Genomic DNA, 14,365 nt, shown 5'->3' on the forward strand with positions numbered 1-14,365 from the left:
GGGACCTTCTGCATGCAAAGCAGATGCTCTGCCACTTGGCTACTGCCTTTCCCCCAATCTAAGCTTGCCAGTGTCAGCAGAGAGCAGCCAGCTGAAAAGCCAACCCACCCGCCAATCACACCCAGCAACACAACACAGAGCAGACATGCAAACTCATTATACCTCAGGATGAATTGGTCCACAGTGATGTTGTTGGTGACCGTCACCAAAGCACTCACAACTTCTCCTTGTCTGATGGGTTTCGCTGGCAACCAGATGACGACGTTGCTGTCCAGCCACAGCTCTGTCAGCTGAGAGCTCTCCGGGGTCCTGTAGAGAGTGATGGAACCAATTCTCTGCAAGTGGGACATGGTTTCCCCTGACCCTTCCTTCCCTGGGCGGATGGCATTCCCCTTACGGATGTCTTCCGAAGTACACTCTGTATTTTCATCTGCAGGCTGAATGGTGTAGTAAAGCTCCACTGAGCTCCCTTCAGACTGATTGGATGCTTTTTTGCGGCCGGTGACAACCGTTGCTGGGTTAAACCAGGTGGGCTGAAGTTCCAGGTCAGCCACACACAAGCCGAGGTGACCCTTCAATCTGCAGCTGCCCCGAACCTCCCGTGTTTCCCGAAAGGCAAAGACTCGCATGCAAGGCAGCTGCTCTGTCATGCTGTAGTCATCCCAATCTCTTCCCACAATGTAAAAAAGAACTTGGACTTTGGGCCTGGTCAAATAGACCTTTTCACTCATGATGTATGCTTTCAGCTTCCAATTGAACGTAAATTTGTTGGTGGATCCAAAAAAGCTTGAGGTCAGCAGCAGGTCCTGGGGCACAGCCTGTTCCACAGAGAAGGGCCCATAACTAGCATTGATCACAGGGGTCTTCTTGGCTTTGTAGGTGAAGAAGGTCTCCATCCGAGATTGCAAACTGGAGTTCCGCATGAACTCCTGGTTAGTTTCTTTGAGGAAAAACGAACTCTCGGTGCTGGAGATCTGATATCTTACAGGTAGATATGTTGGCAGAGAGGAAAACTTCTGAACATTGTCTGAGGCCCCGCGGCCAATGGTCACTGTTGGCAAAGAAGGAGGCAAAAAACAAAGAACAAGATGGGTCAGACAAGACAATGCCCAGTTAGCTATTTGTGCAAGAAAGCTCCAGTTTGGTTCAGGGCCCAATTTTGTGTCCTTGATCACTCCATGCCCAGCATGATCTGAGGCTTGGATGGAATTAGGGACCTTGCAACCTGCTAAGGTTGGCTGTTGTGGGGGCAGGGGGAGAGATTCCTGGACTACATCACCACCCATTCGCTGTCTCCCCTCCCCACCACATGCTTCATATCCCCTCCTTGACAGATCCAGAGCACCCTGGATGACTCTGACCCTGTCCAGTGCAACCCAGGGTTGCCTCAACCCACTCTGGACAAATCCCAGATCAGCCCAATTCAGTTTGGGATCTGGGATTTCTCCAGACCAGATGCAGATATGGCTGCAAATGAAGTTTTATCAATCAGTGTCTCAGGGGTGGAGAAGTATCAGGAGTGGGGAACATCATGTCCAGGGGCCAGATGCAGACCTCAACTTTTCTCTATCTGGCCCCCTGGACTGTCTTGAGGCAACATGTTCTCTCTCCAGACCATAACCTGCTCTGTACCCGCCTTGAATGTACCTCTTCCTTCCTGAATTTGTCCAATCTCCCATTTCAACGATCTAAGCCAGGGGTTATCATTATATCTTGTGGCAGCGGATTTGATTAAAAATGCCCTATGTGATAAATAACTTTCCTTTGTCTGAACATAAGAAGAGCCCTGCTGGATCAGATCAAAGGTCCATCTAGCCCAGCATCCTGTTTTCACAGCAGCCAACCAGATGCCTCTGGGAAGCCTGCAAGCAAGACCTGAACATAACAGCATTCTCCCCCCTTGTGATCACCACCAAATGGTATTCTGAAACATGCTGCCCCCAGTAGCACAGGTAAAACATAGCCATCATGCTGATAGCTATTAATAACCTCCCGCTCCATAAATTAGTCTAATCTCCTTTTAAAGCCATTCAAGTTGGTGGCCAAAACTACATTTAGTAGGGTCAAATTCCACAGTTTAGCTATGCCCCGTGTGAAAGCTCTTTCTGTTGTCTGTCCTGAATCTTTTATTCTGACCCAAATCTACCATCAGGCAAATTATTATTGAGCTGAAATAAACTGGATTTATCATAGTCTTGCATCTTGGAGCATAGTTGCTATTATCATCATCATCATACCTTTTATTGGCATCACATACAAACATCACATATCCCTCCTGCCCTTAAGATCTTCAACGCCAAAATTATAGCTCAATTGCTCTATGGTATTCCAGTCTGGCTGCCAGGGTTTACCCAGTTGATAGTGCAGGCAGTGCAGGCAGCTTTCCTCTTCAAGATTATTTACTCTCCCACGCTGTGTACCCTATGCAGCCTTGTGTCTAGAGGGAGGTCAACACAAGGTAGAGACTGTCGCCTGGTTGCTATTAGAGATTAGCAATGCTGGGAGCTTGCAGAGGCTCAGAGAGCTGCAAGGATCTCACTTGTAGTGGTTGGGGCAGGGTGGAACCGCTTCCCTGGCCCCCCATCCGCATTGTCACAGTGACAAACCAGAGGAAGAGGGGAAGAAACAAAGGGCAGCATAGTGCAAACACACCAGCAAAGCAAATGCGGCACTCCTGCTGGTGTGTTTGAACCTTGCCAACCTTGCTGCCACCTCATCCCTCCTTCTCACCTTCCTAGCACACCACAGTGATGGCAGTGACAGATCATAGGAAGCTGTCATTTCACTGGTCCATCTTGGCTCTCCAGGGTTCCCAGAAGAGAGTTTTCCCCAGCTCTACCTGGAGATGCCAGGGATTGAACCTGCAAAAAAATCTGCAAAGCAGATGCTCTACCACTGAGTCATGGCTCAGATATGGATCTTGACATCTCAGGTTTAGTTTTGCTCATGTTTCACATTCTTTTTTTAAAAGAGAAGATTTAAGCTGTTTAATAACCCACTAAAACCTAATTTTATGATTTACAGGTTGCAAATTCTCAGTTCCGCCACCATTGAAAAGACAGCCAGATTCATCAATATTCTACCAAGGCATTGCAACACAAACGCATCAGCACCCGTCTGCCTTTGTACAAGCACAGAACTAGGTGGGATGCTAGCAAGTGAAAAGCAATAAAGGGAGATACTTTCTTCTGATGAGGCAGGGATAGGAAAATAGCAATGAGTGCCACAACTCCAGAATGTTAATTTAAGGTGATGGACCTTCATATTTAATTCATGTTGGAGAGATAGGTGGCAGGATTTGTTCCTTCCAAATGAGCAAACTGCCATTAAGAGCCAGAAAATGCAATAGGAAATAGTAATAGCAATCAAACAAGAATAGAATATATATTTTGATTTTGCTAGACATGGGGAGCTGGGGGATGCTGAAATTCACACACCCGTTCCCAGCAACCACTGGACACCTTAATCAGCAACCTCTCTTGGCTTCTGGGATTTGAGTAAACAATGCCCACACAATTTCTAGCATTTCGTCATAGACATAAGGACTATGATTATTTTTTTATTTAAAAGAAACTGAATGGTAAAGCCTATATCCTCAGGAATTTGAATCCTGAACCCAGCACCTCCATGACAACAACACCCTCACAAAAAGCAACAACAACACACCCCTAAGGATAGGATTCAAAACAATGTACAGATACTTCTACACCTGCTGAATCCATGTCCACCTCCAATTTAAAAATCCAGAGTTCTAGCCATCAGGTTCCAATGGAAACACAAAGGCTTCTATAGCTCTCCCTTTGTCAGAGGCCCAATGTCCAGCCTGAGGATGCTGAAGCTGTAGTGGTTTACCACACAGGGCAGGCACATAAAAAGCCAAAGGTTCCTGACAGTAGATATTCTTGACAGTTAATCAGACCTTTTCATTTAAAGGCTTAGGCACAGCATGATCCTTACTTAACCCTGATTGCACAGAGGTCACGGATGAGATATCAAGCAGGGCCCAGACAGAGCCATGAAGTCTAAGCATCCTGAAGACCTTTTTATTAAATTCCTCTGGGCTAGACTCTAATATCTTGGTTGGGTGCTTATTACCGGCCCGCTGCCGTGAAGTGAAAATTGCAACCCCTGTAATAAAGGGGATTTTCTATTTTCACCCTCCCCTGCAGGGATGCTTCGCCATCCATCGATGTTTCGGGAGCCTTTACTGACACAGATCAAATGCTGGAAATCTGTGGACAAAGCCACATGAGCCCTTTGTGCTGAAATAAGCTCTACACAAAGGTAACCCAAATGCAGTGACCAAAATAGTTTTGTTGGGGTGTGTGGGAAGGTGGGATTAAATGTGCCTACAGAGATATGACGGCATTCTGAAATGTAGTCCACTTGCAAGTTCCAATGGGTAGAAGTCAGTTAATTCCTACTCACAGTAGACCTGATAAAATTAATTGAGCTAAGTTAGTTGTGCCCATTACTTTCAATAAGTCTGCTCTGAGTAGGAGTAGCATTGAATGCCACTCAATGTTTTCAAAGAATTTGAAAGGTCTGATTGTAACCCAACCTTGTGACAATTCTGGTGAGAGGAGCTTTTCTTCGGTAGTAGTGTCCTAATCTCCCCCAAGGACTTAGAACTCAAACTGTCACCATGACTGGAGGTCATGGTTTATTGGTGAATCCAGTATAGTGTTCCAGCATAGTTCTATAGGCTGCAAACAGGCAAATCAAGGCAGAGTATAATGAACATGGCCAGGCTTTAGCTAAGACATTGATCCAAGTTTCCTAAACCAGACAGATGGGAAGATGCCTGCTCCTGATGGGGTTACACTCCCTCTGAAGGAATGGGTACACATTTTGAGGGTACTTTTGGACCCATTACTGTTGCTTTAGGCTCAGGTGGCCGCAGTGGCAGAGTGTGACTTCCACCAGTTTTGGCTGGTGGCCCAGCTGCACCCCTCTCTAGACAGGGATAGCCTAACATTTGTTGCCTATGCTCTGGTAACCCCTTGGTTAGATTACTCCAATGTTTTATATATGGGGCTGCCTCTGAAGACAGTTCAGAAACTCCAGCTGGTGCAGAATTCAGCGGCCTGGTTGCTCACCAGGGCAAGACAGTTTGAGCATATAATGCCAATTCTGGCCCGACTACACTGGCTGCCAATTAGTTTCCTGACCCAATTCAAAGTGCTGGTTTTGACCTATAAAGCCTTAAGCAGCTCAGGACTGCTGTACTTTAAGGACCACCCCTCTCCATATAAACAGACCCAGACCCTGCAATCATCATCTGACATGCCTCCTCCATGAGAGATTTGGAGGGTGGCAATACAAGAATGGGCCTTTTCTGAAGTAGCTCCCTGCTTGTGGGACGCGGGTGGCGCTGTGGGTAAAACCTCAGCGCCTAGGACTTGCTGATCGTATGGTCGGCGGTTCGAATCCCCGCGGCGGGGTGAGCTCCCATCGTTCGGTCCCAGCTCCTGCCCACCTAGCAGTTCGAAAGCACGTCAAAGTGCAAGTAGATAAATAGGTACCGCTTTCTAGCGGGAAGGTAAATGGCGTTTCTGTGTGCTGCGCTGGTGCAGGCTCGCCAGAGCAGCTTAGTCATGCTGGCCACGTGACCCGGAAGTGTCTCCAGACAGCGCTGGCCTCCAGACAGCTCTTAAGCAAGATGGGCGCACAACCCCAGCGTCAGACACGACTGGCCCGTATGGGCAGGGGTACCTTTACCTTTACCTTTTCCCTGCTTGTAGAATGCTCTCCCCAAGGAGAAATCATCATCATCATCATCATCAAGCTACCTGTCCTGATGGAGATGGCAGAAGTAGTGAGGGCATTTAAATTCTACACAACCTCAGTAGAAGGGTAAAGTTTTGGTACTCATCATCTTATAGATATAAGGACTCAGCTGAGTTTTGCAGTTTGTCAGAAAAACTCCTCCTGTTTTGCAGAGCTCTCCTGGGTCCTGAAATGCCCAAATTTAACCAGCTACCTTGAACCAGTGCTGTGCTATTTGCTTCATGCTTCCTGCCACTGGCTGACCTTTGCTCCAGGCTGAATTTCCCCAGACCTTGCCCAGGATTCCATGGGCACTTGTACCAGCAGAAATAAGAGGTCTCATCTGACAAAGACGGAATCAGATTTCATACATTACAGAGATGAATCACTGTATATCAGGGATGTAGTGTGACATTCATGATTATGCATACAGCAGCAGTGAGGAGACTGGGGAGTGTATGGGAACACCGTGAAGTGTTTTCCTGCACCCTTGAAATCCCTGCAAACAGACACACGCACACATACCTTTTGTGGCATAAAAGCAGGGAGGACATTTTTGCTCCATCCTATCAAATAGAGATCCATTTCAAAAAAGGACAGACCCTGGACAGTCTAATCCAGAATAGGTGTGTGTATATGTGTGAAGAACCTAAATCATATGCCTCAAACTTCCCATCTATTTTAACACATTTCAATGTGTCCATTAACTTCACCAAGATCAGAAGTGGTTATGTCAGCCCTGTAAGAGTCAATGTGCTTTATTTGTTTGTTTGTTTTCAACATAACCTTCACCAACCTCCATCAGGAGGCAGCTTCTGTAAGGTCATCGACCGGCAGGATAGGAGAGGTTCACAGGTTTCAATCACAAGAATCCCACAAGGTCTATAGCCAGCTTGCACATCATTTGTGAGAATTAGCCAGGAGGTGAAGAGAAAGACAGGCCAGTGGGATGAAAGGGCACGAGTATATCCAGAGTTTTTTTAAAAAGGGGGCTATTTGGAGTAAAAGGCCAAATTCTCCTTGCAATACATAAATCAGAGTCAGCGCCCTGTCATGGAACGTTAAATCAATCCATGATACTTTTCTAAGATGGCAGTGGTCAGTCCAACCTCCTCCCACCATTAGACATTAAAGGGCATTTTAAGAAGAATGAACAGGAAACAACCCTCCACTCTCAACACTTAAACTTCCACATTTCCTGCATAATTCTTTTGAGAGTCCACACTGGTATGGCTGAAGTTTCACTGCGATATGATCTCATGCATCTGAACAACAGAATCACATTGAATGAGTAGATTGCTCTAAGGGACCCCAGAGCTTGAACTGAGAAGTTCTGTGACCCTCTAGATCACTGGTCTCCACTAGTGGGTCATGACCTGATCCAAGGTGGATTGAAAAAGCAGCACTAACACAATGCAAATATATGGTAACAGGTTAAAAAATGGGTCTCCGATTACATGTTTGGTTTAAAAGTGGGTTCCAGGTCTGAAAAGGTTGAAGATGTTGCTGCACTCCAATTCCCATAAGCCCTACTAGGATGATGAGAGTTGGGCTCCAACAGCATCTGGAAGGCTACAGATTCACTATCCCCGGGGGGGGGGGAACTACCTATGGGAAGAATCATAGCTCACTGGTAGACCAGACGTTTCTCTTATTGAAGCATGGGAGGGAAACAGGAGTTGAGGTGCTCAAGGCAAGCAGGCACCTGTGCCACTGACATGCTTTGTCTTTAGAAGACTCCAGGTCCAATCCCTGACATCTCCGTTAAAAGGACTAGAGCCATTAGTCCACCTAGACCAATACTAACTTATCCATTGCATTAGCAAAGCTCTTTCCCAGCCTTTCAACCTCATATGCCTTTTAACTGGTGATGTCAAGAATTGAACCTAGGACCTTCTGCATGCAAAGCACATATCCTGACACTGAGAGGCAGACCCTTCGCTTTCTGATTGTTGTGGCCAGTGACACAGATGTCAGTCACCCTTGGACTCATCAGTTTCTGCTTCTCTTCCACCAAACTCCTCTTTTAAAGGCGGGCGTACGCACATAAGAAGCCACTTTATACCAAGGAAAACTGAGTGGAGGCTGGTGCACATTGGGACTGGTGGGGTGGAAGGCAGGGGGTCTACAGTAGACGGCACCAGAGCCAGTGGCAGACAAGGCCAACTAATGGTGAGTTCTATAAGGGTGACAACAAGGAAGCTGAGAGCCACTGCCACCCCCAGGACTTATTGCAAATATAAAGGCAGTGGAGGCTGGTCCATCAGCGTACATGACATACTGCCCCACCAAACTTAGTCTACTCTCAGCTAGCCCCCACCTGCCTGCCTTCTTACCTACAATCACTCCTAGGGTTGGCTCTAGCTGCCAGCTTCTTCCTCCTCCTTAGTCTCCATGTTGTCCTTGTAGAACTAAGAAGGGAGGAGGATGGGGATGAAAGTGGAATTATTTGGCTCTGCCTCTCACTGACTCCACCTCCAGCTGGCCTTCCTACACTCGACCCTACCAGTTCCAACAATCATCAGCCACCACTGCTCCAGAATCAATGAGAGAACCACCAGCAGGAAAATGTATCGCTCTGAGCATCAGCCTTGCATGGTTGTAGGACAATAGCTTGTCACCTGTTATTAAGGAGACCTGCAGGTTGAGGGCAGGGGAGGTTCTGTCAGAGTGATGCTCAGCGCCACTGCTGTTTATGTCTCCTGCTACTTTATATGCTCCATCAAGTTAATACAAATAAAATAGGTCATGCCTTTATGATATAGGGGTGGGTGGGGGAGAGAAATAATGCAGACGTTTCCTAATTAGGACTGCATTGTTCTGATGTTTCCCCTGTCAGGCTGCTCCTTTAATGCATTGTTTCTTTATGTTAGGCCAGCTAATTAAAGAGGGGGAGGAGAGAAGAGGAAGGCAAATCCTGGATCCGATGTCATTCCCCCCCCCTCCTTTCTTTCCTTAATGGCAATGAATTTTTCTCCCCCTTTCAATTAGGGCCACCACCATTAATGGATTGCTCTGCTGAATTAATAGCTCAGAGGCAGTATAAAAATAGAACCCATTTTAATCAGAAGCAAGGACCATGACCCTGCCATTGCCATCATGGAAACACCAACACCGGCTATACTTGAAGGTGCTTCCAGCAAAAAGCTCCACGTCTCTAAGGATCTCCAGGCAGAGAATTGAAAACCAGGCTTTTGTGCCCTCCTTTTCTGTGGCATTTTTGCAGCTGGTCACAAGAGGCAGCAGCTGCTGCTGTTGCACTGTCCACTGCGCTTGGGTGTCACCAGTGCTGCTGGCCAGAAGGAGGTACTGCAGCTACTAACTTAGAGTTGTGGGTGTCATAATAAGGCTACTGTTTCAGAGCTGCAGCTAGCTTAAGGGGACTGACTACTAGGCCATGGGTAGGCAAACTAAGGCCCGGGGCCCGGATCCAGCCCAATCACCTTCTAAATCAGGCCCATGGACGGTCTGGGAATCAGTATGTTTTTACATGAGTAGAATGTGTCCTTTTATTTAAAATGCATCTCTGGGTTATTTGTGGGGCATAGGAATTTGTTCATTTTCCTCCCTTCAAAATATAGTCTGGCCCCCCCACAAGGTCTGAGGGGCAGAGGACTGGCCCCCTGCTGAAAAGGTTTGCTGATCCCTGGACTAGGCAGATCCAACCTTATAAAAACTCAGCTCTCCTAAATAGGAACACCATCTTTTTTGAGAACAAAGGATGCACCCTAAATCCAACATCCTGCTTTGCAGAAAAGTCAACCTCTGGAAAGACAACAACGAGAGCAACAACGGAAGCCAACACTCTGCCTGCTGTTCATCCCTGCCAACTGGAATTCACCCTGCCTTTAAGATAGCAGTCCTATTTAGCAGTTTGGGCTAGCCATTGATAGACCTTCTCCTCCACATTTTTTTCTCATCCCCTTTGAGTGTCACATAAGCCAGGATGCACTGCCACACCCCTTCTAAGAATATACAACTTTCTAAGATTATACAATCATCTTCTAATTATACAATAACGATAATTAGGGATGCATTTCAACAATCAATACAGATCTCAATTTGTTGACTTTCAGGTAGAGCTTCTATTTTCTCTGCACATATATCGGCAAGTGGTTTGGAGCGTTCTAGTATCTTCTTTTGAACTGCTTGTCAAAGTGCAAGTAGATAAATAGGTACCGCTCCAGCGGGAAGGTAAACGGTGTTTCTGTGCGCTGCTCTGGTTCGCCAGAAGCAGCTTAATCATGCTGGCCACAGGACCCGGAAGCTGTACGCTGGCTCCCTTGGCCAGTAAAGCGAGATGAGTGCTGCAACCCCAGAGTTGTCCGCGACTGGACCTAATGGTCAAGGGTCCCTTTACCTTTTTAGTATCTTCTTGCTGAGTGACTCAAGTTGTGTTTTTCATGAAGTTTCATTGTATCTAACAGAAGTTGCACATAATGTGTGTTTTCAGTATTCCTAAATGCTTAGCTTTGGAGCATACAATGGCTAAACACCTCCTGATTCATACTCATTGAGCAGCTCTAGGAAGCTGGAAACCGGGACCCTGCTACTGAAATAGTATTGGATCTTTGATCCCCCCCTCCCCTAGGACACCACACCACTGAACTAAACCTCCGTGGCTCAGTGGTTTGCCACAACGGCACCATTTTGCCAGATGCAAACACTGCCTTAAAATCAGTAGCCATGAAAACAGAGCTCCCCCGCTAACAAAACACTCTTGAGGCATAAAATATCTAAGCAGGGAGTTTCCAGGAGCAAAGACCATTCAAATTCTAGACTGTAGTGATGACAGGTGGGAAAGAATCCATTTACCCTGGAGTAAAATCTGCAGCAGTGGCCCATGTGCCTCAGCCTGTGGCCAGCTCCCTATGGCACCATGTTTGTGGCTGAGCATCAAAGCCACAAGTTGCACCCACAGGGCCAAGTATCTGGGATGCTATTGAATGGTCGTTTGTGCCTCCCAGTCTGCCAATTATTAATTGCAGTCCTTTTATTTACTGGTAAACCTGTCATTCTCTTTGGTATCACATTTAAACAACAACAAAATGTTTTGTAGTTGAAACCCAAAAGAATTCTTTTGGAACCCAAAAGAATTGTAGTTGAAACATAACGCAGCAGCTCTTAATGAGAAACTATTAACAGGCATTCCCCCCCACTGCCCAGACTCTGCCACCCCTGTTCCACCCCTCAGAACGAGCCTTGGCAACCTGAGCTGATGCCTGAACTTTCACCTTTCTCTTGGCAAAGAACCAGTCTAAGTCAACATCTCTGGGCTGGTTTCCATTACCAACTCCTGATTAACATACAGAAGAGTCATTTCTCCCCCCGCCGATTTCTTTCTTCCAAGCACCCAGCAGAACAGGAAAACTTCAGAAGAGGGGGCCTCCCGATTGATGTCTGACTTTGGAACTGAGCTCATAAAAAGGGAATAATTAAAACCAGGTTACCGGGGGGGGGGGGGGGGGCAGAGGATAGATTCTTCAGAACTGTTTTCCCCTCCTCTGCTGCTAACATTGCACTTCATCACAGCCTAAGAAAGGAAAGGCTGAAGGTTGTTTTGCATCCTGTCCAATGCTTAAAAATAATCATCTTTCTGGATCTATCAGATATGGGAATTACTAACATGCAGCTGAATGAAATAAGTTGCTTTTCTAGCACTTGGTGCACTGTTGACCCTCACAACAGGTCAAGTCAAGGGGCTTCTTGCATCTGCCCCCTAACCTTTTTGCTAGAATCATAATTCCTTGGTACAAATTGATGGTGTGGCCACATCTTAAATACTTTGCACTAGTCTAATTGCTCCACCTCAAAAACAATACTGCAAAACTGGAGGGGGGAAATTAAGGGGACACTGAAGTGATCAAGGGGACAGAGATCCTTCCCTAGTAGGAATGGGGGAAATTTCACTTGGTTATCATTTTAAAGCAAAGCTGACCTTATTTCATTGTTCTGAACTATTATGAGGATGGGAATGGAGTTAGCCTTCCAATTTTGCACTTCCAATTTTGCAACACACAGGGACATACATAGGAAGCTTCCATATACCAAGTCAGACCCTTGCGTCATCTAGCTTCATATCATCTACACCAGCCACATCCAACAGGTAGATCGTGATCTGCCAGTAGATCACTGGTAGATCACCGGCTCCCCAAAGAAGCTCAACTTTGGCTCCCCTAAAAAAGCTTGACATTTTTGCCCTGCACCCCCCAAAACAGGGCTTTCCTTCCTAAGAAAAACTCAACAACTTTGACCTGAACCCCCCAAAAGGGGGTAGATCACTGCCAGTTTTTAACACTGTGAGTAGATTGCAATCTCTTGGGAGTTGGCCACCCCGATCTACACTGACTGGAAGTGGCTTTCCAGGTTTTCAGGCAGGGGATATTCCCAGCCCCACCTGGAGATACCAGGGATTGAATCAGAGGTCTTCTGCATGCAGAACAGATGTTCTACCACTGAGCTATGGCCTTTCCACACCTCTTAAGATCCACATCTTGGCTCCACCCACTGATCTGCTTGTTTGTTTTAAAAGAGGTTGTCAGATTGAAGAGTCCTACTACAGTGGAGGCTGGTTTGTTAGGGCAAGTGGTCAACCTCAGTTTGCCCTCACCAAGTCCCGATCTGTCTGCCTCTGTACTTACAGCCAGTCCTGGGGGTGCCAGTTTTCTCGTCCTCCTTAGTCTTGCTCTTGTAGAACTCAGCAAGGAGAAGGAGGATGGGGACAAATCTGTTACAAGTTGGTTCTCCTTGTCATTGGCTCCAGCTCCACTTGTTATTGGGGCTCCCTGAATTCTGCCCCCAGAAGCCTAAATGGGCACCAAGCACCACTGTCAGAGGCAGAATCATGGAACTTCACATCACAGCCATCATCACAGGGGGTTAGATCTGGAATACCAAGAACATCAGATCTGGGCGAAACCTAAGCACAATTGCAAACAATGGCCTTAGATGTGGAACGACCTAATTTCTTTCTTGGAACTTAGCAAAATAAAAATAAAAAATCCCAAGATATTCTTTTTCTGATTACTGAACAGAAGGTAGTCATTTATTTTGTGTTTTCAAACATGATCCTTTGTAGAATGTTTCTCCCCTCCCATTGTTCCCGCCAACGGTGATCTCATTTCATAGCATGCCTGCTCAGGCTGAATTGAAAGCAGAGATGCTCAGAGCTAAAGCGTCTGTTCCCATTTACTGTGGCTGCAGCAGTGCAGGTAAAGGGAAACACTGGCTCGGGAAATCTTTCAGCTTGCTTTTTTTTAACCATTTGGGAGATTGCGAAAGGAACTGCCACACACAGTGCTTGCAGGGTGCCTTGATGGTTCATGAAAACCCTTTGAAGTCATCCAGACTTCTATCCTGGATCTTCTCCCTCCAGAGAGATACAGCTCAGTGACAGGGCATAATAACATAGGATGAGCCTGCAGGATCAGGCCTGTGGCTCATCAAGGCCATTATCCTGTTCTCATATTGGTTCAACCAGATGCCTATGGGAAACCTGAAAGCAGGACTCAAGCACAAGAACTCTCCTCCTGTGCTTTCCAGCAGCTGGTATTCAGAAGCATCAAGACCACCGACTGCGGGGGCAAAGCTAGTAGCCATTGGTAGCCTTATCTTCCATGAGGGTATGTTTTGTGTGCAGAAGATCCCTGTTTCAATCTCTGGCATCATCAGGTAAAGTAAGGTAAAGGGACCCCTGACCATTAGGTCCAGTCATGACCGACTCTGGGGTTGTGGCACTCATCTCGCTTTACAGGCCGAGGGAGCTGGTGTACAGCTTCCAGGTCATGTGGCCAGCATGCCTAAGCCACTTCTGGCGAACCAGAGCAGTGCACGGAAATGCCGTTTACCTTCCCGCCGGAGCGGTACCTATTTATCTACTTGCACTTTGATGTGGTTTTGAACTGCTAGGTTGACAGGAGCAGGGACCGAGCAATCAGAGCTCACCCCGTCACGGCGATTCGAACTGCTAACCTTCTGATTGGCAAGTCCTAGGCTCTGTGGTTTAACCCACAGCACCACCCGCGTCCACCAGGTAGACTGACATAAATATCCCTGTCTGGAGCTCTACAAAGCCATGGTCAAATTGGTGTAAACCAGATGTGGGAAACAAAAAAAACCCCAGGGACTGAATGCAGCCTTTCAGGCCTCTTCTGCTCCTTATCCCCAAGCCATACCCTTATATGGCCCTGTGCTGTGCCCTCCTTGAGTGGTTTTGCCTGGGTGGCTTCCCATTGAGGCATCTGGTTGTCCTCTATGAGAAATGGGTGCTGGACTAGATGGACCTTTGGTTCGATCCAGTATGGCTCTTCTTTAGTCATGCTGGCTTGAGCTGATGGGAGTTGGGGTCCAACAAGGTCAAGAGAGCCATAGGCTTCCACATCATTGCAATCAATTGTTCTCATTTGGAGGAAGTGCCAACTTACTCCCACTTAAGGTACTAGGGACGTGGGTGGCGCTGTGGTTTAAACCACTGAGCCTCTTGGGCTTGCCGATCGGAAGGTCGGCGGTTCGAATCCCCATGATGGAGTGAGCTCCCATTGCTCTGTCCCAACTCCTGCCAACCTAGCAGTTCAAAAGCACGCCAGTGCAAGTAGAT

At 46.9% G+C, this 14,365-nt stretch overlaps 1 protein-coding gene across 1 annotated transcript in view; it reads right to left on the minus strand.

Moving 5' to 3' along the window:
* TMEM132C (transmembrane protein 132C) overlaps nucleotides 1-14,365 on the minus strand; it is a 257,003-nt gene that overhangs the window by 171,022 nt on the left and 71,616 nt on the right. The window contains exon 2 of the mRNA XM_083589852.1: nucleotides 163-1,051. Coding sequence (XP_083445978.1) covers nucleotides 163-1,051 — 889 coding nt within the window. The remainder of the gene's footprint in view (nucleotides 1-162; nucleotides 1,052-14,365) is intronic.

The sequence above is a fragment of the Podarcis filfolensis genome, assembly GCF_964270895.1.
Source record: "Podarcis filfolensis genome assembly, chromosome: 16".
Classification (NCBI taxonomy): domain Eukaryota; kingdom Metazoa; phylum Chordata; class Lepidosauria; order Squamata; family Lacertidae; genus Podarcis; species Podarcis filfolensis.